We start from the raw sequence: 24,664 nt of genomic DNA, 5'->3' as shown, positions 1-24,664 counted from the left end.
AGTAGGATTAGTATTTGCTAATTTTAAAGAAATAAGTATTAGAAAAAGAATGTGTTGAAAAGAAAATAATAATATATCTATTTGAAAAATAGGCATTTTTAACCCATTATATAACAATAGCAATATTTTTGGATCAAAGTATTGACGACAAGGATATTTTTGGATCAAATAACAAATAAATGACATTTTTGTTCCTTTCGTATAGTTGAAGGACATTTTTAGGCTAAAGTATTAATTGTAAGAGCATTTTTCTAATCAAACTATAAATTGATGACATGTTTGTTCCTTTTACATAGTTAAAGAGCATTTTTTACCTTTTTTCCCTATTATATATATATATATATATATATATATATATATATATATATATATATATATAAACATTCGATTATAATTTGTTCCTGATTGCTATTTTCATGGGAAAATAACCCACAAGACGAATATGTGATATATATTTGAGATTACTATAGTTTAAATACTTATACTTTATAGCAATCTATAGGATTTGAGAAAATGATCAAAATAGTCCTTGAAGTATTGGGATTAAAGTATTTTGGTCCTTTATATATGTCATCTCATTCAAATAGTTCTTATTATATATGAAAAGATGGTCATTTTAGTCCTTAAGCCTAAAACTAATAAAAAAATAAAAAAACTGTTAAATTTAAGATTGGATCCAACACATGGTGGAACCCTTCTTCCTCAGTCTTTCTTTCGTAATCACTTCTCCTTCATTGATTTTCTTTAACAATCTTTTTTAACAATTTTCAGTTGATCAATTTTTGTTTTCATTGATAAAATCCTCTTATACAGACAATAAAGTTTCTTAAGATTTTTATTTTCTAGCTTTGTCCATTCAGTTTTAATTAGGGAAATCAAATAAGAGGGTTGAATTAAAATTCGGGTCTTGACCTGCGCAAGTTTACTTTGGGCTCAAATGGATTGGGCTCAAATTGGCTAAAAAATGGGTTGGGTCTTGACCCGTCCAATTTGATCCAATTAATCTAAACAATTTAACATATTGAAATTTTTTGTTAAAAAGGTAACAAATGGATAGATAAATCTTAAAAAATATTAAATAGATAATAATTTATATCTTCAATATAAGAAAATATCTTAATAAAAAGTTTTTAAACAGATTGAAATTGGAGATTGAATTGGGCTCAATCGAGAATTCTCTTTAAATGGGTTAAGCTTAATGTGTTGAGATTGAATCCAATTCAAATTATCTTGAGCTCAACCTTAAAAATCTAGGAGTGTTTGACGAGTCGAAAACCTAAATAAGCCACTATTTTAGTTACTAAACGTTTACCATTAGTGTCATAACGTGTATCTTTAAAGTATAACAGAACTTTTTCTTACACTTTATAAAGTGAAAGTTTTTCTTTCATTTTATAAAGTGAAACTTTTTCTTCCACTTTATAGAAAATTACTTTACCTTTTCACCTTCTCCTTTTCTCTTTCACTTTCATGGCTTCTAAGCTTTTTTACACTTTGAAGATTAACATTGATGGTCCCAATCTGACAACTGAAGCGGCCCCACACTAAATAAATCAAAATTTCGAAGTAGCACAATCCGGCAACATAACAATCTGTCCCTTCAAATTATATAAATTAGGTATTTCTTTAACATCTCATATTTTCTTTACTTAGAATGTGTTTCATTTATCTCATCTTGTGTCTAGTATAGTATCATTTTGCCTAATGGTTCTGATTCACGGAATAAATTATAACTTACATGTTCTTAAATTATTTTGATTTTATTTTACAATGGAATAGTAAAAATATTGGGGGGAAAAGAGCTAATTTAGCATTCCTCCGTATTCCTAATTTAAATTTCATTTTTGCTTGTTAGTGCGATAATTATTGAAGTTCATAAGAGGATTAGTTGCTCAATCTCTATGTTATATTAAATTTGAAAATAAATTATGAAAGAAATATTTCTATGGTCCAACTTTGGACCTAACGTTAAAAAGGAGATTGGAATTTTGAATAGTATAGAAAAGTTGAATTTTGTGAGAGTTCTTTAAGGTACCCATTAGCTTTGACGAAATGATACTAAACATTTTTGAGAATGATATTAAACCACAAAGTTATAGTCTAATTTGTTTTTATCTTATTATTTAACTACAATAGAATAAATCAAAATATCATATATTATTATAAGTAGGAAGCTCCTAACTTAAATGTTGAATTACCATTTTACCCTTATTTTATTCCTAAACTAAATTAAATATTAATATATAATTAATTTAATATCAAATAATCATATTTAAATACATGCATCTAGACACAATAGTTTAAATTCTAATTATTTACATATTAAGTAATAATTATATTATACTAAAACTAAGAAGGTGTAAAGTCAAACTTTAAAAGACAAAAATATTTTATAGAAAATTGTTAGAAATTATTTCATAGAAAATTGTTAGGAATAACTTTTTAAAAAAAATAAAAGTTATTTATTCTTTCTCTATAATTAATGTGGTTAAATGATTAAATTTGTTATTCTCTCTCTGTAGTTAGTATAATTAAATATATTGAATTATTATTAAAAACAATCACCTTTCCTCTACCCCATGTCTAAGATCATTCAACTTCTGAAAATTAACTTAAATAACTTTTCACCTTTTCATCTTATTCAATGAATCTTTAGTTATATATATGTATCATGAAAAAATAATTTTTCTTTATCATTTGCCTCGTGTTGATGTGAATCATTAGACAATTTTCAGGTACTTTTTTTTTTTTGAAATATGAATATTTGTTGATCCTCATTAGAATGATATTTTGAATCATAAATTTTATCTTTACTATTTTAGATTGTTTTTTTGGTTACGGGAGAAAAAAAAATTACTCCTTGTGTATTTCTTTTACTATATATATTGTTATAATAAAAGTCTTAAGAATGATATGAATGTTGTATTTATTCTTATCTGTTTATTTTTTTTGTATTCTTTACCGATTATACTTCTTTAATATATTCTTCTATGAAATTATGAATGTTATAAGTCAATTTTTATTACTGCTGAAATTACTAATTTATGACATTTAGATTCGTTTTTAAATGTACTTTTATAATATTTATTTACTTTTATCTTTCCTTACTAATATAGTTTCTTTAAGTAGCTACATATTTGTGTACTTACTAATATGGAGCGTAATGAGAGATTATTAAGAATAAGTCATATAGATATATTCATATTATTAAATGCTATAATAATATAATTATTTTTCATATTTCATGTTTGATGGTCAATGTACTATTCGATTATTATGAATTTTATTTAATGAATAAAATATAAATTGGTAAAACTAATATTTCTAATTTCAACATTATATAATAATTCAACTTTATAATAATTGTATGAGGCAAACGTGCAACGCACGTTTCAGAAACTAGTAATGATGTAAACACCTGAAGCTAATCCGGCAATGTAAAAAAAACAACACTAAGAATGTGTTGGGAGCTCTGTATAATCTGGCAAATTAAGAAAAAAAAAACAATATCACATACTAGATATATAGGGAGTCTAGCAGCTAATTTAGTGTAGATTCCTTGTGTGTGTTATAACCAATTCCTTTCACAAAATATAATTACCAGCATATTCCCACGGAAATATCTCAATGACCTTTCTTTCTAGTGATTGTTTAATTGTTCAAATGCTACTTCGCCAACACTGTTCGAGTGATTGATTACTATTTATGTGATTTTATTTTAGTAATTTCTTTTGGAGTTAGCAGACTCAAATATTCTTCAAAACGTGAAAAATATTTCTCTTATAAAGTGTAAGAAAAAGTTACACTTTATAAAGTGTACTAAAAAGTTACACTTTATAAAGTGTAAGATTTTCTCTCACTTTATAAAGTTGAAGAAAAAGTTCCACTTTATAAAGTGTAAGAAAAAGTTCCGTTGTACATTAAAAATACACGTTATGACACTAACGGAAAACGTTTGAAAAATTGGATAAAGTGAAACTTTTTCTTCTACTAAGTTTATTTTAGTTAGTAATTAAAATAGTGACTTATTTTGGTCATTTTTATATTTTTGTGGCTTATTTAGATTTTCGACTCGTGTTGAACAGATTATCTATGTTTGAATTCATTTTTGACACCCCTAGTTTTAATCCTTTTATTTGAAAAATGGACATGTTGGAAAAAAATACTACTACTAATTTTTGAAAAGGATAAAATAAAAAGAAATTTAGTTACAACTTAAAAGGAATTGATTTATGGAGATATGGAGGAGAAATTGAGTCTTTTGTTTTAATGATCTTAATTTTCTTCTTTTTATATAAGAAAGTTGGATTTTTGTTTTGACGAAAGTTGGATTTTTGTTTTGACGAAGATAAGAAATTAATATAGTGTGCATTATTTTTCTTACAAGGATACAGAGTCGGCTCTCTCTCGTTAGGTAATTACCGAGGCGAAAGCTGCTCTCTCGGAAGTAAGTTTCCTCACCACCTTAGTGGGACTAGTCTAAAAAACTTTCACCTTGTGAAAGAAAGAAGTTGATGAATTAGGATGCTATGGTGATGGTGAAAGAAAACAAATTGAGGAAGAAGTTTTACAAATTTTTAATTACTAGTTTTTTGACATGTGTGTTGCACATGATTATCAATTTCAACAATATATGTTATAGTAAATAGATTGCTTATTTAAGCAAAGATTTGAATAATAAGCTTAGCAAAAAATAATATTACAGATTCTTTTTTGAATGTTCATCGTGTATCGCCATATATATCTCTTATTCACGAAAACATAGGAAGATGGTCAATGAAAATTTTTATTAGTTAAATACAATAATGTATATATTTATTTCAATTTGATGATGTTCAATCAAGTAATTAGTCTTATCTCACTAATACTACCTTATAGATAATATTTACTTTGTATTTTTCCTGTCATCTACCATATGTACTTTGCATGTGCATTTTACGTTAAATTGTTTAGATATCATAAGAACATGTGAAGTGAACAACTACATTTATATATTCACATATTTTTTTTAGAAAAACTCGGAACGTTTTAACATAGTATATTTTGAAGTTAGAAGATCTTGTTAACTTGATAATACATTTGGGACATATATAATATTTTAATTTAAATACAAATACCTACCCAAATATAAATATATATTTGCATTAATGAAAATAGTTATCTCATAAAATTAACTATTAAATAAATAATGAACACAAACTAATACAAATTTCAACTGGCATTATTACAAGTCATATGAGCTTTTCTTCGTCTAAAATACTTAAATATTAAGAAATTGTAAATAAGTAAAACAAAAGGGCAATGATTATATAGTAATAACTATTTTGAAGCAAACTTCATGAGAGTATAAATCACACAAGTAGCATTGATAAATAAAGTTATTTTTTTGTCTTGAGCATAAAAAACAAATCATGACAATTCTTTAAATTTTGAAAAAAAAATATTCAGAAGCATATATCTGCATCACAAGAAAAATTGTTAACAAAAACAAATAAATATAGACTACATCATATTAACTTTATATTTTAAAACATTGCATATAATGTTTATTTTAAGCAATGACTTACTATATCAGAATAGTATTACCTCATATTCCGCTAAACTTTGGACTCACTCGACAATAATAAATCAGTCATAAAAGCTTGACTAGAAGTTGAAAATGAGAACAACAAGAAGGTGAGTGCAACAAGGAAGACACTATAAATGGCCTTGATGTTATGTTCTACCAGATTTACTGAGACATTATGAAAAAAACACTGAATTCTGCAAAGATACTTTCATAAAAGGTAATGTGGGCCCTTAAATCAACAAAACTCTTATGTGCGTAATTTCTTAAGTGTAAAAATATTGTCTGACTTAAGAACTAGCTACAAGATGATCACCAAGATTATTGCAATTAGGATGAAAGGTCATCAGGCATATTATTTTTCCCTACTCAAGCCAACTTCACCTCTAGGAGAATGGTCTCTCTCTCACAATGCCATAATTGTGCAAGAGTATTGAACCACTTTTTGAAGGATGAAAACAAATACGATCCTAAAAAGTTGATTTTGAAAAATCCTTTGACAGGCTTGAGTGGTCTTTCATCCACAATACCTTGGAGTACTTCAACTCCCCCCTTAATCTGTCCAAATTAATCTCCGTCTTACAATAGTACTTCCTCCATCTATGTATCTACCACTGAATATTTCATCCCTAGCAAAAACATTAGGCAGGGTGACCTCGTTTCTCCTTATTCTATGTATGAAAAGGCTTCACATAAATATAGATGAAGTCGTGAGGGAAAAGACTTGGGACTCTATTGGAATCTCCATCTCTGGACACAAGTTCTTCTTTGCATATGATCTTACTCTTTCCATGTGGACTGAGGAAAAAAATGTGACACTATCTAAGATTTTAGTAATGCCTTAAGTGAGAAGCGCAACAATGTTAAATCCAAAGTGTTTTTCTCTAGCAACACAGGAAACAACACTAAGGAAATCTGTTTCGAAATGCTCAACATAACTCTGTTGGGAAATAATACCTTGGATTCCCTATCTTGCACTCTATACCTACCTATAGTGACTTCCAATTCATCATTAACAACATGTAAGCTAAGCAAGCTAGTTAGAAGACTAAATTCCTAATACAATGTTGGCAAAAACTTCTCTAGCTAGTAACCTCTTGTTATGTCATCAATCTCCCTAGTAAAACCTTAAAATATTAACAAGAATCAAAGGAACTTTATTTGGGAGACTAGTGGCGAGAAAAGGAAAATTCACCTAATTAGCTCGGAGATTGTCACTAAACAAAAGAATGAAGGGGGCCTCGGAGTACAAATGAATACTCTAAGGAACAAGGTTATTCATGCAGGTTGGCATGAAGAATTTAAAACAAAAAAAACATTCAAGCACTCCGGTCAAGATTTATGTACTAAAAATATATTGTAACAACAAAACTGTTGGGATTTAGACAGTGTGAATGAGAAAAAGAAAAAAAAAGAATATGAAAAGTGAGGGAACTACTTTGGAGGGAAAATGAAAAGTCATTTGCAAAGTGCAAATGAAAAGTCATTTCTCCCATATCGCCAAAAGAAAGGGAAATTATTGTCCTTATAGCAGGAAACACTTCCATTACTTCTTAAAGAGCTAAGAAGAAGATGCCCCTCGCGCTGTCGTCGTCATCGCTCGGCCACGGCCTCGGATTTTATAAATTTACGGGTAACTCTAACATTCCAAAAAGTTGTTACTCTTTCCGAAAAGTCGTTACTTTCAAAAAAGTCATTATTTTCCTAACAAACACAATTTTCTGAAAAGTTGTTATTTTTTTCAAAAGACACAACTTTCTGGATAAAATGGATCTGAACAGATTTCACTGAAGAGACACGTTCCTTGCTGAAAATGGCTATAAAAGGAAGTCAATTTTCAATTTTTTCAAACACTGAAAATTCTCTCAAATAAAATCAAAGTGTCGATCGACTGAGTCTGTGTGACTTGTTGTTGTTTTTAAGTTCGTTAAAATTAAGTTTGAGGTACAGCTATTTCTTTAACAGGTTTAATCCATTTTATCTTGGGAGAAATTAATCAATAACCTTGGGTACAGTGAGGGAATTATTTCTTAAGGACACACAACAGTTTCTGTGGAGTCGGACTAATTCTTGTATTTTATGTATTTTCTGCTTCATCTTATTTCTGTTTATGTTCGTTGGTTAACCTTATAAATAAAGGTTACTATAAGAATAACAATCTTAAGAAATTTAATAGTTTCTGTATTTGAGGTTTCTGGAGATTAAAATCTTTGTGGTTTTCTACTCTGCTTGAATTTTTAAAATTCATTCGATTAACGATTAAAAGAACATAAAAATTTTATCGTTAAATCAAAAACAGTTTGTGTAAAGATTTGTTCTTTACTGTTAGTATTTCAAATACTTAACTTATCTGCCATTTGTGACAGAAAAAAATGACTAATTCAAGTCAAACAAATGCTGGAACAGTAAGTGCTGCAACAACAACGGTTGCACATAATCGTTCAAATGCTGCCTTAGCGCCGGCTGAGAAACCTACAAAGTTTTCTAGAGTCAACTTTAAGAGATAACAGCTAAAGATGTTCTTCTATCTCACTACGTTGAGTCTGCAGAAGTTCATTAATGAGAATGTTCCTGTTATGTCAGATGAAACTCCGGCTGATGAACGATTCTTGGTAAAGCATGGACACACTCAGATTTTTTGTGTAAAAATTATATTTTGAGTGGTCTGCAAGATGATCTGTACAATATGTACAACAATGCCAAAACCTCAAAAGAACTCTGGGATGCTTTAAAAAAAGTACAAAACAGAAGATGCCGGAATGAAGAAATTCATTGTGGCAGAATTTCTGGACTATAAGATGATAGACAGTAAGACTGTCGTCACCCAAGTTCAAGAATTGCAGGACATAATCCACGATCTCCATGCTGAAGGATTGATTGTGAATGATGCTTTTCAAGTGGCTGCAATTATTTAAAAGTTATCTCCATTGTGGAAGGACTTTAAAAACTACTTGAAACACAAACGCAAGGAGATGACTGTTAAAGATCTCATAGTAAGGTTGAGAATCGAAGAGGATAATAAGGCTGCAGAAAAGTCACGTGGTAATTCAGCAATATCTGAAGTAAATTTTATTGAAGAAGATCCTACAAAATTAAAGAAAAGAAAGAAAGCATCTGATAAAAAAAGCAATCCTCCTAAGAAGAAATTCAATGGAAATTGCTTTAATTGTGGTAAAAATGGTCATATAGCTAATGAATGTCGGGGTCCTAAGAAGGACAAGAAAAAGAAGGATCAAGAAAACTTGGCTGAATCCAAATTAGAAATGGACGATCTCTGTGCAATGCTTTCAGAATGTAACTTGGTTGGAAATTCAAGAGAATGGTGGATAGATTCTGATGCCTCATACCATGTTTGTTCCAACAAAGAATTATTTTCATCATATACTCCAACACTTACAAATGAAAAATTGTTTATGGCAAACTCCGTTGTTGCAAAGGTGGAAGGAACTGGCAAAGTCCTATTAAAGATGACATCAGGCAAGGTGGTGACTTTGAATAGGGTCTCATATGTTCCAGAATTGAGAAAGAATTTAGTTTCAATTCTAGCTCTAACTAAGAATGGATTTAAATGTGTATTTGTTTCTGATAAAGTAGTAGTAAGCAAAAATGATATGTATGTAGGAAAATGCTACCTTAGTGATGGCCTTTTCAAACTCATGTAATTGCAGTTGATATGAATAAAGATTTTGCCTCTTCTTACTTGCTTGAGTCTAAATGTTTATGGCATGAACGTTTGGGACACGTTAATAACAAAACCTTGCAAAAACTGATTAACTTAAATATTTTGCCAAAATTTGAGTGCAATAAATCAAAATGTCAAATTTGTGTTGAATCTAAGTATGCTAAGCATTCTTATAAATCTGTTGAAAGGAATTCAAATCCTTTAGAATTGATTCACACTGATATTTGTGACATGAAGTCAACACCATCACGTGGTGGGAAAAACTAGTTCATAACTTTTATTGACGATTGCACTAGATATTGTTATGTCTATTTGCTAAATAGTAAGGATGAAGCAATAGATGTATTTAGGCAATATAAAACTGAAGTTGAATATCAGTTAGATAAAAAGATCAAAATGATCAGAAGTGATAGAGGTGAAGAATATGAATCTCCAGTTGCAGAAATATGTTTAGAAAATGGAATAATCCATCAAACTACTGCTCCCTACACTCCTCAGTCTAATGGAATTGAAGAAAGAAAAAACTGAACTTTAAAAGAAATGATGAATGCATTACTTATAAGTTCACGTTTACCACAGAACTTGTGGGGGGAAGCTATCCTTACAGCAAATCAGATACTTAACAGAGTGCCTCACTCAAAGACAAATGTAATTCCATATGAGAAATGGAAAGGTAGAAAATCCAATTTGAAATATTTCAAAGTGTGGGGGTGTCTAGCAAAAGTCCAAGTTCCTATACCTAAGAGGGTAAAAATAGGACCTAAGACTGTGGATTGTGTATTCATTAGATATGCCACAAACAGTACGGCATGTCAATTTTTGGTTCATAAGTCCGAACATCTGGAAATTCATGATAATACGGTAATGGAATCAGATAGTGCTGAATTTTTTGAACATATCTATCCATATAAAACTAGACTTGAGTCATCAAGTGGGGGATCTAAACAACCCAGAGAAGAACCAAAAGAGAATGAACAAAATGAAGAAAGTCCAAGACGCAGTAAACGTCAAAAGACGTCTACTTCATTTGGATCAGATTTTGTAACATTTCTTCTTGAAAGTGAGTCTCAAACATTCAAGGAAGCAATGTTGTCTAGCGACTCAACCTCTTGGAAGGAGGCTGTTAATAGTGAAATTGAATCAATCTTAAGCAATCATTCTTGGGAGTTGGTTGATCTTCCTCCACGGAACAAACCCTTGGGTTCAAAATGGATCTTTAAAAGGAAGATGAAAGACGATGGAACTATTGACAAATATAAAACAAGACTTGTTGTCAAAGGTTTTAGACCAAAAAAAGGTCTTGATTATTTTGACACATACTCGCTAGTGACTAGGATTACATCAATTCGGATGTTAATTGCACTAGCTGCAGTATACGGTCTTGAAATTCATCAAATTGATGTAAAAACAGTCTTCTTAAATGGAGAGTTTGAAGAGGAAATTTACATAGAACAGCCTGAGGGTTTTGTAGTTCCTGGTAAAGAAAAGAAAGTGTGCAAACTTATTAAGTCACTTTATGGACTAAAACAAGCACCAAAACAATGGCATGCAAAGTTTGATCAAACCATGTTGTCAAATGGATTTAAGATCAATGAATGTGATAAATGTGTTTACATTAAAGATACTCCAAATCAAGAAGTTATTTTATGCCTATATGTAGATGATATGCTTATAATGAGCAAAGACATTGCTAATATAAAAGCTACAAAGCGTATGCTTGCTAGTAAGTTTGATATGAAAGATTTAGTAGTTGCTGATGTGATATTAGGAATCAAAATTCTTAAAACTTTTAACGGTCTAGCATTGTCTCAAACTCATTATATTCAAAAGATACTTGAAAAAATTTAAATTTTTGAATTTTAAAAGGGCAAAGACTCCAATTGATGTAAACCTTCATCTTGCAAAAAATAAAGGTGAAAGTCAGTCTCAATTGGACTATGCTAGCGTATTGGAAAGCTTAATGTATGTCATGAATTGTACACGACCATACATAGCTTGCGCTATCATTAAACTGAGTCGATACACAAGTAATCCTAATCATAATCATTGGTTGTCAATGAAGAGAGTTTTGGGATACTTAGATGACACTCAAAACTATGTTTTACATTACAACAAATATTCAGTCGTTCTTGAAGGATATAGTGATGCAAATTGAATTACTGGGTCAACTGAAACAAAATCCACAAGTGGATACGTTTTTACTATTGGTGGAGGTAGCAATATCTTGGAAATCATCGAATGAATTCTTATTTCTATTTATTTTTTATTCCAAACAAACATGTATAGCTCGCTCTACAATGGAGTTTGAATTCATTGCTTTAGACAAGACAGGTGAAAAAGTTGAATGACTCCGGAATTTCTTAGAAGATATTCCATTTTGGCTCAAACCAATGACCCCTATATGCATACATTGTGATAGTCAAGCTGCAATAGGAAGGGTTGGAAGCATTATGTATAACGGCAAGTCTCGTCACATAAGAAGGAGACATAACTCTGTGAGACAACTACTCTCTAGTGGAATTATCACAATTGACTATGTGAAGTCAAAAGATAATGTGTCGGATCCACTTACAAAAGGCCTAAATAGAGAGGGAGTTGAGAAATCATCGACGGGAATTGGACTATAGTCGAGAACAAGTCATCGTGGCAGTAACTCTACCTAGAAGACTGGAGATCCCAATATCTAGGTTCAAGGAGATAAAACAAAGTCATTGATGACGGTTCAACATTGTCAAAGGAAAAGAAAAATTATTATTATTTTATGATCCATTCTCATGATGAGACAATGTTTAGTAACCAGGATAAAGACATAAGGACTTTTTAATGGTTTCTAAGTTTGATACAGGGAATATCAAATGGTGTATCTATGGGATAACACATTTAGAAATCACCTATGTAAGTGTGAAGTGTAAGCCGCTTCAAGGAGAATCCGGTAAGACCAGTTCTTTAATTACTTACTATCCAAGATGTGTTCATGGCTGAAACGAACAAAACAATGAGAACTAAGAACAGTTCAAGGGTTGATTGTGTGACATATGTTGTCTATGTATACACTAAAGCTCGACGTTTCAAAGATATCAAATCTATCAATTGACCGAGTATATCCGATATATGTTCACTATGGAAAGTTTAAAGGGAAACCTACTTATCCAGATACGATTAACCTTTACCTACAAGACACACAAATTTTTCATGCATATGTTTTAACAATAGCCTTCCCCATTCATGTGGGGGATTGTTGGGATTTAGCAAGTGTGAATGGGAAAAGAAAAGAGAGAATATGAAAAGTGAGGGAACTACTTTGGAGGGAAAATGAAAAGTCATTTGCAAAGTGCAAATGAAAAGTTATTTCTCCCATATCGGCAAAAGAAAGGGAAATTGTTGTCCTTATAGAAGGAAACACTTCCATTACTTCTTAAAGAGCTAAGAAGAAGATGCCCCCTCGCACCGTCGTCGTCGCTCACTCGGCCTCGGATTTGGATTTGGCAAATGATGTGATTGATTGATAAATTTTTTGGACAAAATTTATTTAATCAGTTTTTGTTAAATCAAATAAATCCTGTTAAAATTATCTCTTATAAATTTACGGGTAAAGGTAACATTCCAAAAAGTTGTTACTCTTTCCGAAAAGTCGTTACTTTCCAAAAAGTCGTTATTTTCCTAACAAACACAATTTTCTGAAAAGTTGTTATTTTTTCCAAAAGACACAACTTTCTAGATAAAATGGGTCTGGACATATTTCACTGAACATACACGTTCCTTGCTGAAAATGGCTATAAAAGAAAGTCAATTTTTGATTTTTTCAAACACCGAAAATTTTCCTTCTCTGCATTCATTTTTCTCTCAAATAAAATCAAAGTGTCGATCGACTGAGTCTGTGTGACTTGTTGTTGTTCTTAAGTTAGTTGATGTTAAAGAAGTTTGAGGTACCGCTATTTTCTTTAACGGGTTTAATCCATTTTATCTTGGGAAAAATTAATTCATAACCTTGAGTACAGTGAGGGGATTAAATTTCTTAAGGACACACAGTAGTTTCTGTGGATTCGGATTAATTCTTGTATTTTATGTATTTTCTGCTTCATCTTATTTCTGTTTTTGTTCATTGGTTAACCTTATAAATAAATGTTACTATAAGAATAACAAAAACACCCAACATAAATCGTGCCAATGAATCCAAAACATGGCAACGAATTACGCAAGGATGGGATTTTTCTATAAAGCTACAAGATGGACAATCTATAAAGAGGAAAAAGTCAGGCTACTGGAGGATAAATGAATCCCCTAATAAGAACCATATGAGATCAATACATTGGACTGTTAGGTGAGTAAAAGTAGGGGCTTTGATTTCAAGTGGCAAATGGAGCCTACAGAAACTTGGACATCGCACCTACGGAATCATGGATAGCTTCCTCCCAAACACTAATATAAAGAAGGATCACCTCATTCGTGAGTAGAGACCATGATAAACTAGGGGCAATCCGTAACGTCAGATACTCCTAGATTTGGAAAACAGAGGCCTTGAGCAAAATGAGGACCTTCATTTGTCTTTTGTACTCCCCAATAGCCACCATATCTCAACAACATTGTCCTGAATATCGACCATGTATGCAAAACAGGGAAAATATTGATCCTATCTTTTTCTACCATAGTAGATCCACCCACTTCTCGAGAAAGTTGGTCAGGACAACACCAACGTAGTGACCATAGACTCTTCCACGCTAATATTGGTAACTGGCTCATAAAATGGAATCACCTCAAAGAGAAACTCTTCAATAAATGACTCTCTTGGGACTATCGTCCCATTTGAATTAGTATAAGAAGAATCATATCCCTATTGACCTTACTATTGCCTAGCCACTGAGTTTCATTGCCTCCCAATTCCTCCCTGTCCAGGGTTGATTGGAGAATGTTGAGCTTGAAAGAATTTTGTGGTGGTAGGTGCCAACCGAATATGAATAGGGACTTTCATGGAAATCTTTTTGGCTGCCTTCAGATCTAGAAAATGAAAACTCAGTTGCAAGGCAATAGTAAGATCAATAGGAATATGATTCTTCTTATAGGGAGGAGGAATTGGGAGAGTGATCAGGGACCATGACTGTAATTGGATCATTACATTTGTCAAAACATGCCTCCACACTTCAGGAATTTAAAATGAATTCTTGCAATCTTGTAGTCTGAAACTAGCTGAGAAGAGTTCTCTTATGCTACTTGTTATCATGATAATAATTGTATCAATTAAGGTTGAAATTGTATTCCATAATATAATATTTTGGAACATATAAAGTGGAGAATACTGTCCATTCACTATCCACCTGGACCATTTACAATTTTATGATTTTAACAATTGCATATATCATATGATTGGATGTGTTTTGCTATCAACTTACAATTGATTTTTGTAAGATTATTTGGTCAAATTGTTAAAATTAAAAGCACAGTTTTCAAATTATAAAAAAAAATTGATGATGATAATATCTTCCTCTAATTATATGTGGATGATATATTGATTGTGGACAAAAATTAATGCTTTCAAATTTACAAGTTAAAGAAAGACTTGTGCAAGTCTTTTGCTATGAAAGACTTGAATCATGCTTAATAAATTTTGAGGAGTATAACCATTTTGTGAGATGAAAGGAAGCTTTATTTTCCAAAAAAAAAAGGTACATTGAACGTATACTAAAGTGTGTCAACATAAAGAATGCTAAAAATTTTAGCACATCTTTTAATGGTCATATGAAGTTGAGCAAAATGATTCTAGAACAAGCTAAGGGATGTATTAAAGAGGATGGTCAGAGTTTCATATCCTCCATCTTTGAAAGTTTAATTATACAATGTTTGTACTAGACCTAATATTTCTCATACTATTGGTGTTGTCAATAGATTTGTTAAATCTGAAAGAGAACATTGGAAATTCGCTAAATGGATAATGAGATACATTTTCCTAATTTTTGTTGATATGAAGAAATACAAGACAACCAATCAGAAATGTCACGAAATCTTTCGCTCTTTGGGGGTGCCCTCAGCGTCGAGGAACATGTACTAGGGTGTATGTGTGACTCGTTTAGATCATGAGCTGACACAAAAAAGCAAGAAAATTACTTTTACAATATCAACGATCAATACCAGTGTCCAATCTTGAAACGTTATGCATATGTTGATATGATAGGTGACCTTAATAACATACAATTTTTTACTAGATATTTTTTATATATATATTTTCAGGAGAGACTTTTTCATGAAAATCAAAGTTGAAGAAGTGTGTCGTATTATTTAAAACTGAAGTGAAGTATATTGCAACTACTAAAGTTGGCAATAAGATGACATATGTCAAGCGATTTCTTCAAAAACTTAATTTACAACAGATCGAGTATGTTGCCTACTGTGATGGTCAAAGTGCAATAAGCTTGAGTAAAAAAATCTATGTACCATGCAAGAAAATACCACAAAAATGGAAGATATCATTGGATTCTTAATAATGCGTCGGGTGTATTTTTATTTCACGTCAAAAAGATTAACAAGTAAAAGATGTGTGAATATATTGATCAATATGATATAAAAGACAAATTTAACCTGTGCAAAGGACTTATTGATATTAGCTTCCTCTAAGTACAAAAATACCTTCTTCGTTTTAGATTGGAGGGAGAAATTTGTGGAGTCCATCTCATGGCTCAAAAATCTTCGTTTGCTATAAGTTTGCAAAAAATGTCAAGAAATCTTGATTTGGTAAATCTCACATTTAATGTGTTCGAAGTGAACATTTTGAATGTTTCTTTTTTTATTGATGTCACTAATAACATCAATGTATATAATATACTATAGACTATATGATTGTTTGTGAAGAAACACTAATAACATCAATATATATAATATACTATAGACTATATAATTGTTTGCGAAGAAAAACTAAGTGTAAACAATATATTTTAGTGAAGTGACGAAAAATCAAAAGTTGATTATTTCTTTCAAGTGTATAGTAATCATTTAGAGTATTGTATTTGTAATTATATTGTATATTATTTCTTACTATAGACACATCAATTGCTCCTCTTGGCCTTTCATTTTTCCCTTATTCAAAAGAGTTTTCACGTAAAATTTGGTGTTACAATTTTCACATTATTTTTCCATGTTGAATGATTTGTGTTATTTCTCGTTTTTCCAACACTAAACTGACCAAAGCATTAACAAGTAGAGATCGTTTGATGTGAATGATAATACCAAATAGTCATGGGCTTACATTGCAGTACCACTTAATTTGTTGTTTGGTTGGCAATTTCGAGATAACTTATCCAGGATTAATAATTAGCATCAGGAAAAGTTATCCCTTTCTTGGATGGTATAGTAATTTTGAAATAACTTATCTCTCGAGATTAAAAAAAATGACAAAAATATCTCTCATAACCCTTTTGTTACATCACTTTTTTATATTTATGAAGCGCATTTTTGTAAAAAAATAAATTATTCTTAAAATTTATTATTTTAAATACAACAAACCAAACACTCAATAAAAAATAATCTCATCATAACTTATCCCATCATAATTTGTCCCATCATAACTTGAATTCAAACCAAACAAACCATATTATCTTCCACTCCCAGTTGAATCAACATGCCTTCTGTAATTCTTTGTGTCCTCCTTCACTCTTCAAGTCAGTCAATATCAATCATATGTACAAAGGAGTTAGATTTTTGTGAAGGGTCTAAATTTTCATGAATATTGTCGGATGTAACAAGAAAGAAATAGAGCATATCCAGGATTTTAGAAGGATGGATGCATTATTACGAAATATAATTTTAATCAATTTGATCTTTAAGTTTTTAACAGTGAACCTATACATTTTAAATAGGTCTAAATATACAGTACTACTAGTTTCAAATTTTAATATACATATCTAATTTAATTATATAAAATTTTAAAGAGCTAAATGTTTTTAGAAATTTCCAATATAACACACTTGAAAATTTTAAAAGATTAAAGAAAAAAATAAAAGAAAACTTAATTGAAATTCTAAAAGTGTTACCGATAACCACTTGGAGAGGTGTTGCTCGAAAAATTAAGATAGATAAAAGATAAAAAAAATTATCTCGCCTAGAGAGGTACAATTCAGCGACGGAATTCAAAATTTCACGAAAAGTGTCTAAAAATTAAACAAGTATTTTTTGGGACCAATGTGTGTACTAAATTTTTTTTTTTTTTCAAAATTTGAACAAGGAAAAAAGGATATAAACGTTGCAACATGTGAGATTCCAACACCACCTAAAGCCTGAATTTTAAAGGTGCGCTGGAAGTTACTAAGCTACAACACTACGTTTCGAGGTGGTGTCCATAATATGTTATATTAACCATTTGGCATATTATTTTAATTGTATATATGGTATAATTTTTCGACGAATATAATGGTGTATGCTTGAACACCGTGAGTATACTATAGCTCCGCCACTGAGGTGCAGGCAATCATCGTTGTATGATTATTTGATACTTTGAACGTGATTCTCACATCTATATTAAAGTAGTTTTAAGAAAAATAACACTAATTTATATGATCTAGAAAGAAAAGCATGTGTTCGCGTAAACCCACGAAAGCCCCTTCAGATATGCCCCTCAAAAGGAAGGAAGCTTAGAAGTTTGTAAAAGCTTTGTCATGAAGTTACCTTTTTTTTCCGTTAGGAACACTTCGAATTGAGTGCTCAAGTAAAAATAAGATTTTTTGGGATTTTGCATAAAATTAGGAAGAAATAAATTATAAAAAGATAGGCATAGAATTAAGTAATCCATAAACGAAGGAAAGAAAATGAAAATAAACAATGAAGGGAAGGAAAAAAAAAGAATTATTTTTTATCATAAATAATTTTAGTGTGTATAGTGATTGTGACCATACAATGATACACACACAATGGAGACATTTTCGATTCTTCTCATATTAAGCAAACAATTCGGTGGTTGTTACATAATATTTTCTTGTACTCATGATCAAACATTAATCTCTTTGAAATTTTTTGAAAAAAATAAGAATATATATCCCAAGTATAGGGAAGAGAAGAATATAATTAAAGAGGGAGCTTTGACATATGATGAATGTTTAGTAAGTTGAAATTATTGAAAAAGGATAAAATGTGGCTCCCAAATAGTAGGGGAAGCCCTGGATGCAAAAAGGGTAATGGAAATGGGACAGGAGTAGTTGCAATTGCTATTGATAAAGATAAAGGAAGCCAATATGCAATAAAATGGGCTACTGATAATTTGGTTAAGAGAGGACAAACTCTTGTTCTTATTCATGTTGTCACCAAGCCTATTGCTTCACAATGTATGCTTCCCATCTCTCTTTCATTATATATAATGTTTCCCTTAAATCAATTCTTCTTCCGTATATATATTTGATTTAGCAGTCGATTTGTTTTTATGTATTATCAATTCGGTTTATTGATTTTCAGCTTATAAATATTTATCCGATTATCGCTTTTGGTCCTTAACTATTTCAGTAAAAACAGTAAGAAAATGTTTATATAACAAACATATGATTTTTCCAATAACCTGGCTTGCCAAGACAATAATGTGACTTTAGAGAGGACTCATAACTCTAGACTATGACCAAAATTTCAGAGACACACCTTAACTAAAGTAAGGTCCTATTACCTCCGAATTTTTTTTTGTAATTTTGTACACCTTTTGGCTTACGTAGCACACTCCGTGACTCCACACAGTTCAGGCGTGTGGGAGATATTTGGATGGCACGTAAGACAAAAAGGTGTATAAAATTACAAAAAAAATGCGTTTGGAGATAGTAGGATCTTAGTTTAGTTAAGGAGTGTCGCTGGGATTCGATCATAGTCTAGAGGTACCCGTACCTTATCCCTAGAAACAATAATTACTAGCATAATTTTTAAGGTCAAACATGATTTGGGACAAATATATTACTCAACTTTGTAACTTAGAACAAAGATATCACTCGTTAAAAAATGATGCATGTATATTCTGTTTGTCTAACAAATGGTACATATATACCCTCATCGTCATGACTTTTCATTTCATACATAATCTTTGCTTTAGTTTACTTGGTTGATCATTAGTGTATATGATCCAGTTTGAATTCTTAATGATGTTATGAAAACATACAGATGGAAACTGTGGTGGCGTTCATGTTGTAGATGGAAATTTATCTCCACATGGCCAAAACCTTGAGAAACAAACCAAAGAATTGTTTCTTACTTTCCATTGTTTTTGTACACGTAAAGATGTAAGAACTCTTTTCGATCACATTTTCATCAACAATATCAATCTTTTTTCTTCAAGATCTGTTTCTTTTTTTTTTGAACAGATTCGTTGCTTGGATGTTATACTTGAAGATGCAGATGTGCCAAAAGCACTAACAGAATATTTATCTAGTGCTGCCATTCAAAATTTGGTTCTTGGAGCATCTAGGCATGGGTTTATCAGGTCATCTAACTTTAACATTAACCAACTCCCAAATAATGCATCAGTAGCAAAGTCAGAAATATCGTGTCCCATATTGAATTTGATATGTATGTAATATAAAGACTCATAACTCAAGTATCTGTGACAGACGGTTGAAGGTTACAGATATACCAAGCAGTGTATCAAAGGGAGCACCAGATTTCTGTACTGTTTATGTCATCTCAAAGTCAAAGATCTCTTCTGTGAAAAATGCTTCTCGCCCGGCCTCTATGGAATCGCCTCTTTATAAACAAATACAGCAATTGGAAGAACATGTTCATAGTGGTGGTTATACCCCTACTGCAACTAACAGGGCTATCCATAGTATGACATCCATGGTTTTTCCCTGTTTTTTTTCTTAACATCAAACACATTTTTGTTTAACTTACCTTGTCAAGTAACTACATGTGCAGTTGGATCAGTAGGTGACAGGTCTCAACGACGATCATTCGTATCTGATGACAGCAGAAAAGTTGGGTAAGTTTAAAGACCTGTTATTGCCATTGCTACACCTATCTGAACATGTTTCTGGCTATTGCTATTGCTACAAAAGAATAAGATGTTCTGCTTGATTATATATAATGTATAGACACTAAAGCCAGCAAGTTTTGGAAGCAGGTCCCCGTTTGATAGACGAAGAGTCATCCCTTCAAGGATCTTTTCTGACCTTTCTGAAGCGGATACTGATTTATCATTCGTCAGCTCTGGTAGGCCAAGCACTGATCGTACATCTTCCTTGATGTATGATGGCATGGATTCTGGCCGTATTTCACAAATATCAACGAGTTCAGATAGTAGCTTTGGCTCGGAGCGCTTGGGAGCTAGGGGGAGTGAGCTCAGCTCTTTCAATGACTTCTCATTACCCTCATTTGAGACTGTAAGTTTACCTTCTTTGTATGATACACAAGTAACTTCTTCAGGAAACACTTGATATCGACGAAAACCAATGTATCCTTAATGCAATATACAATATATTGTGATTTACTGCTCAGTACCTTCTTGATTAGCCTTAATTCACGTCATGAGTCTATATCGGAGAACTGAAAGCAGCAAGCTAGGAGAATAGTAAGTTGAACCTAGGAATCTTTAATTATGTATGGAGCTCAAACAGAAGCATAATGCATTTCCTGTTAATGTCACTGTTAAGTATTAACATCACTGTTTAAAATTCAAAGGACGATGGAGAGGCGGAAATGAGAAGGCTAAAGATGGAGCTTCAGAGGACAATGGACTTGTACAGTACAGCATGCAAAGAAGCACTGACAGCAAAACAGAAGGTGAAAAAAACTCATCTCATACTTTTTAATGGGATAGGATAGTTTTTTATATGCTATATGTGTAGTCAGTGGAGCTCAATCTATGGCGGGTGGAAGAAGAAAAGAGATTGGAGGAGGCGCGGCTTGCAGAGGAAGCTGCAAAGGTAACAGCAGAAAAGGAAAGAGATAAATATAGGGTTGCCATGGAAACTGCTGAAGCAGCTCAAAGACTTGCAGAACTTGAATCAAAAAGAAGAGTAGATGCTGAAATGCAAGCCCATAAAGAAGCAGAAGAGAGGGAGAAAGCAATGATGAACTTAGGTCAAGTTGATTTTAGATATAGGAGGTACAACATTGAAGAAATTGAAGAGGCAACACATTTTTTCTCTGATTCTCTCAAGGTTGGAGAAGGAGGATATGGTCCTGTCTACAAATGTTATCTTGATCACACACCAGTAGCAATTAAGGTCTTACGTCCAGACGCGGCACAAGGAAGATCTCAATTTCAGCAAGAGGTACTGTATGCATATTGAACTTAATGTATGTTAATGAAACAAAAAGTGCAGTTTCAAGGACATATCTTCTGGAAGCCTAAGAAATGATGGTGTTAAGTAGTTTTCGCTATTTGTATCTATTTAACGCAGGTTGAAGTCCTGAGTCGTATGAGGCATCCTAATATGGTACTACTTCTTGGAGCTTGCCCAGAATATGGTTGTTTGATATATGAGTACATGGCAAATGGAAGCTTAGAGGAACGTCTCATGCGACGTGGAGATAAAAAATCAGCACTGTCATGGCAGCTAAGATTTCGTATTGCAGCGGAGATTGCCACTGGCTTGCTGTTTCTTCACCAGACCAAGCCAGAACCTCTGGTGCACCGTGACCTCAAACCTGGAAACATTCTGCTTGACCATAATTTTGTAACCAAGATTAGTGATGTTGGACTATCAAGGCTTATCCCTCCTTCTACGACTGAAGAGGTAACACAATACCGGATGACATCTGCAGCTGGCACATTTTGCTATATTGATCCAGAGTATCAACAAACAGGCATGCTTGGGGTTAAATCAGATGTTTATTCCTTAGGAATTCTTCTTCTGCAATTGATAACAGCCAAGCAAGCAATGGGCATAACTCATTATGTTTCTCGATGCATTGAGAAGGGGGAAGAGCTTATAGAGATACTAGATCCTTCGATTTCTGATTGGCCAATTGAAGAGACCTTGAATTTTGCAAAGCTAGCACTCCAATGTGCAGAACTGAGGCGGAAGGATCGGCCAGACCTGGGAAAAATCGTCTTACCTGAGCTTAGTCGATTGAGAGCATTGGCCGAAGAAAATATGGGTCCCTTAGTGATAGGTGGAAGTGCTTGCCCCTCCCCCAGCCACAGCCAAGCATCTACATCACAGGCAAGCTGTTGAATCAATAAGTTCTTCTATATATTATTGTTAATTCTAGTTAGAAAATGAAACTATATATCCAGTAGCACGTGACATATTAACATTCGTTAAGGATATATCTATATATGTATATGTATATTGCTAGTGATTTGTGACAAAGCAAGTAAGTTGTAATACATTATGAGCATGGTTAGCAGGAAATGTCAAGTGAGCCTCAAGCGAATTCTGGATTAAGCATCAAAAGTGTTTCACAAGAAAAACAATCAGGTACTTAAATGTTGTATATTTATTTATTCTTTTGTAAGTGGAGCTGACCCCTCTATAATCTGCAGGATCAGGGGATGAATAATTTAAGTTAACCAGTACGTAAATAATTGAGAGTAGCAACTATAGTTGTTTGCTATTCTTGTGTTGTATATAGAAGGATAGATAGCTCGGGCCTGGATGCCGCTGAAGCTTATCACAGCATACTGTGATTTTGTTGTATATTATGTTCAATTTTGGGTTAGATTCCATGGGCAGATAGTTGTTAAACTCAATTGATTTGAGAGTGGTAAAATAATGTATTGGCATTGTAACTTGTAAATAGTCTTTTAACCTTATGATTCCAAGTGAACAGTGAGCCCTAGACATCTGCATAACAGTTGTAGTGGATGTTCACTTTTCATTGAGTTGTAAACAATAATAATATATTGGAGTCATTTTTTGGTGAAATATTTGTATGTATATTACTAAGTTTTTTTGGCATGTGAAGTTGACAAGGTCTATAAATCTTGTCATTTTCTCATTCTAATTCTTCCTTTGTCCTCTTCATTCCATGTTTGCCTTGTCTTTTTCTCCAAATTATTTCATTCCTAATTTCATCATTTGTATAGCTCAAAACTTGGATTACGTTTTTTAGAAATAAGGTTGTGAATCGATATCGGAGATATTATCCAACTTATTTTACACCAAAGGAACAAATCTATGAATGAACAAGTAAAGTAGCAGGTAACAACCAACAGTCAAAATGTCTTTAGAAGTACCACTGATGAAGTTGATGGGGAATTAGGAAATAAACTGTTTTTTAAACTATGTTATAAAACTTGGTTCTTTTGGTTTGGTTTTCATGTATTCATGTTCAGCCCTAATACCTTAGTTGCAAAAGTACCTGGGTCATCTCGGTAAAAAATTACATGGAATATATAAGATAATTTTAATATATTTTTTTTAATATATACTAATTTTGAACCACCTCAATCAAAGACGAGAGATAGCTCAGTGGTTCTAGACTGGGCAACTTGGGTTGCAAATGCTATCTCCTGAGTGAATATTCTTAATCTGCTACTTGTTTCATCCCATTAAAGAACTCCTTATGTGTCATAAGATGAGAGTCATTATAATATTGAGACGATGTTCAATGATTATAAAGGCTTTTCAACAACTAAACTGTTAAACATATAATATCTTTCATCTTCTTAGGGACATTAAATCACGGAAAAATGAAGTAAGAATGCCTCTTATGCTTTCAACTAAAAAAAAGGGACAAGTGGGTCCCCTTTTCTCTCTCTCTATTTTCTTGTTTTTAACATTATATCATCATATCATATATTACTAAAAGCATGAACAAAAAAAATTGAAAGTTGAATTACGATTTTACCCCTACTATAAATTAAAATGTTATAAATCATTTGATTATTTAAGTTAAATATTAAATTGTACCATTTTAATTAAAATGTTGATGACTTTTACACTTCCTTAGGTTAATTCCTAATTAAAATATCTAATTATATCTATCCTCTATAATTTATATGTATAAAATAATAAATAAATAAATAAATAATCTCTCTCTATATATATATCCATTCATATTTATTTTTTCTCTTCTTTTTTTTTGAGATTTTAAATGTCTAAATAGTTTAGTTAATATTTTATTCTCTATCTATAATTACTATGCTTAAATTAAATTATATTAAATTGACTAGGGAAAGAATATCCCTCCCTCTTCCCACGTCTGGATATGATTATTTCATTAAGTCTTCTTATACAAATTATTCTAACTTTTCATCTTCTCTTTATGAGTTATGACATTAATAGTCTTTCCTCTCTCAAAATCAATTGTAGAGGTAAAATTATTGTCACCTTTCATAATTCCCATAAATCTCTAACTAATGGAGGACTATTTTTTGTTCACCAATTACTTTCTTTTGATGAGATTATTTCAAAATTTTCAGGTACTATTTTATTTTATTTGAAAATAATAATATTATATAAGATTTTGATAATGATATTTTGTATCTTACTTTCATGATAATGACTATTTTTCAACTG

General features: G+C 31.7%; 1 protein-coding gene across 1 annotated transcript; it reads left to right on the top strand.

The window, feature by feature from the left end:
- The first annotated feature begins 18,233 nt into the window (after positions 1 to 18,233).
- Positions 18,234 to 23,068, top strand: LOC101257762 (U-box domain-containing protein 35-like). The gene is made up of 11 exons (XM_019213538.3): positions 18,234 to 18,550; positions 19,362 to 19,480; positions 19,562 to 19,680; positions 19,808 to 20,022; positions 20,112 to 20,175; positions 20,317 to 20,575; positions 20,874 to 20,975; positions 21,041 to 21,469; positions 21,599 to 22,363; positions 22,552 to 22,621; positions 22,687 to 23,068. The coding sequence occupies exons 1-11, from the start codon at positions 18,322 to 18,324 to the stop codon at positions 22,701 to 22,703; spliced, it is 2,388 nt and encodes a 795-aa protein (XP_019069083.1). The 5' UTR covers positions 18,234 to 18,321; the 3' UTR covers positions 22,704 to 23,068.
- Positions 23,069 to 24,664: the final 1,596 nt, after the last annotated feature.

The sequence above is a fragment of the Solanum lycopersicum genome, chromosome 4, assembly GCF_036512215.1.
Source record: "Solanum lycopersicum chromosome 4, SLM_r2.1".
Classification (NCBI taxonomy): Eukaryota; Viridiplantae; Streptophyta; class Magnoliopsida; order Solanales; family Solanaceae; genus Solanum; species Solanum lycopersicum.
The sequence above is the reverse complement of the archived record's forward strand: the minus strand, read 5'-3'. Positions and strand labels throughout refer to the sequence as shown.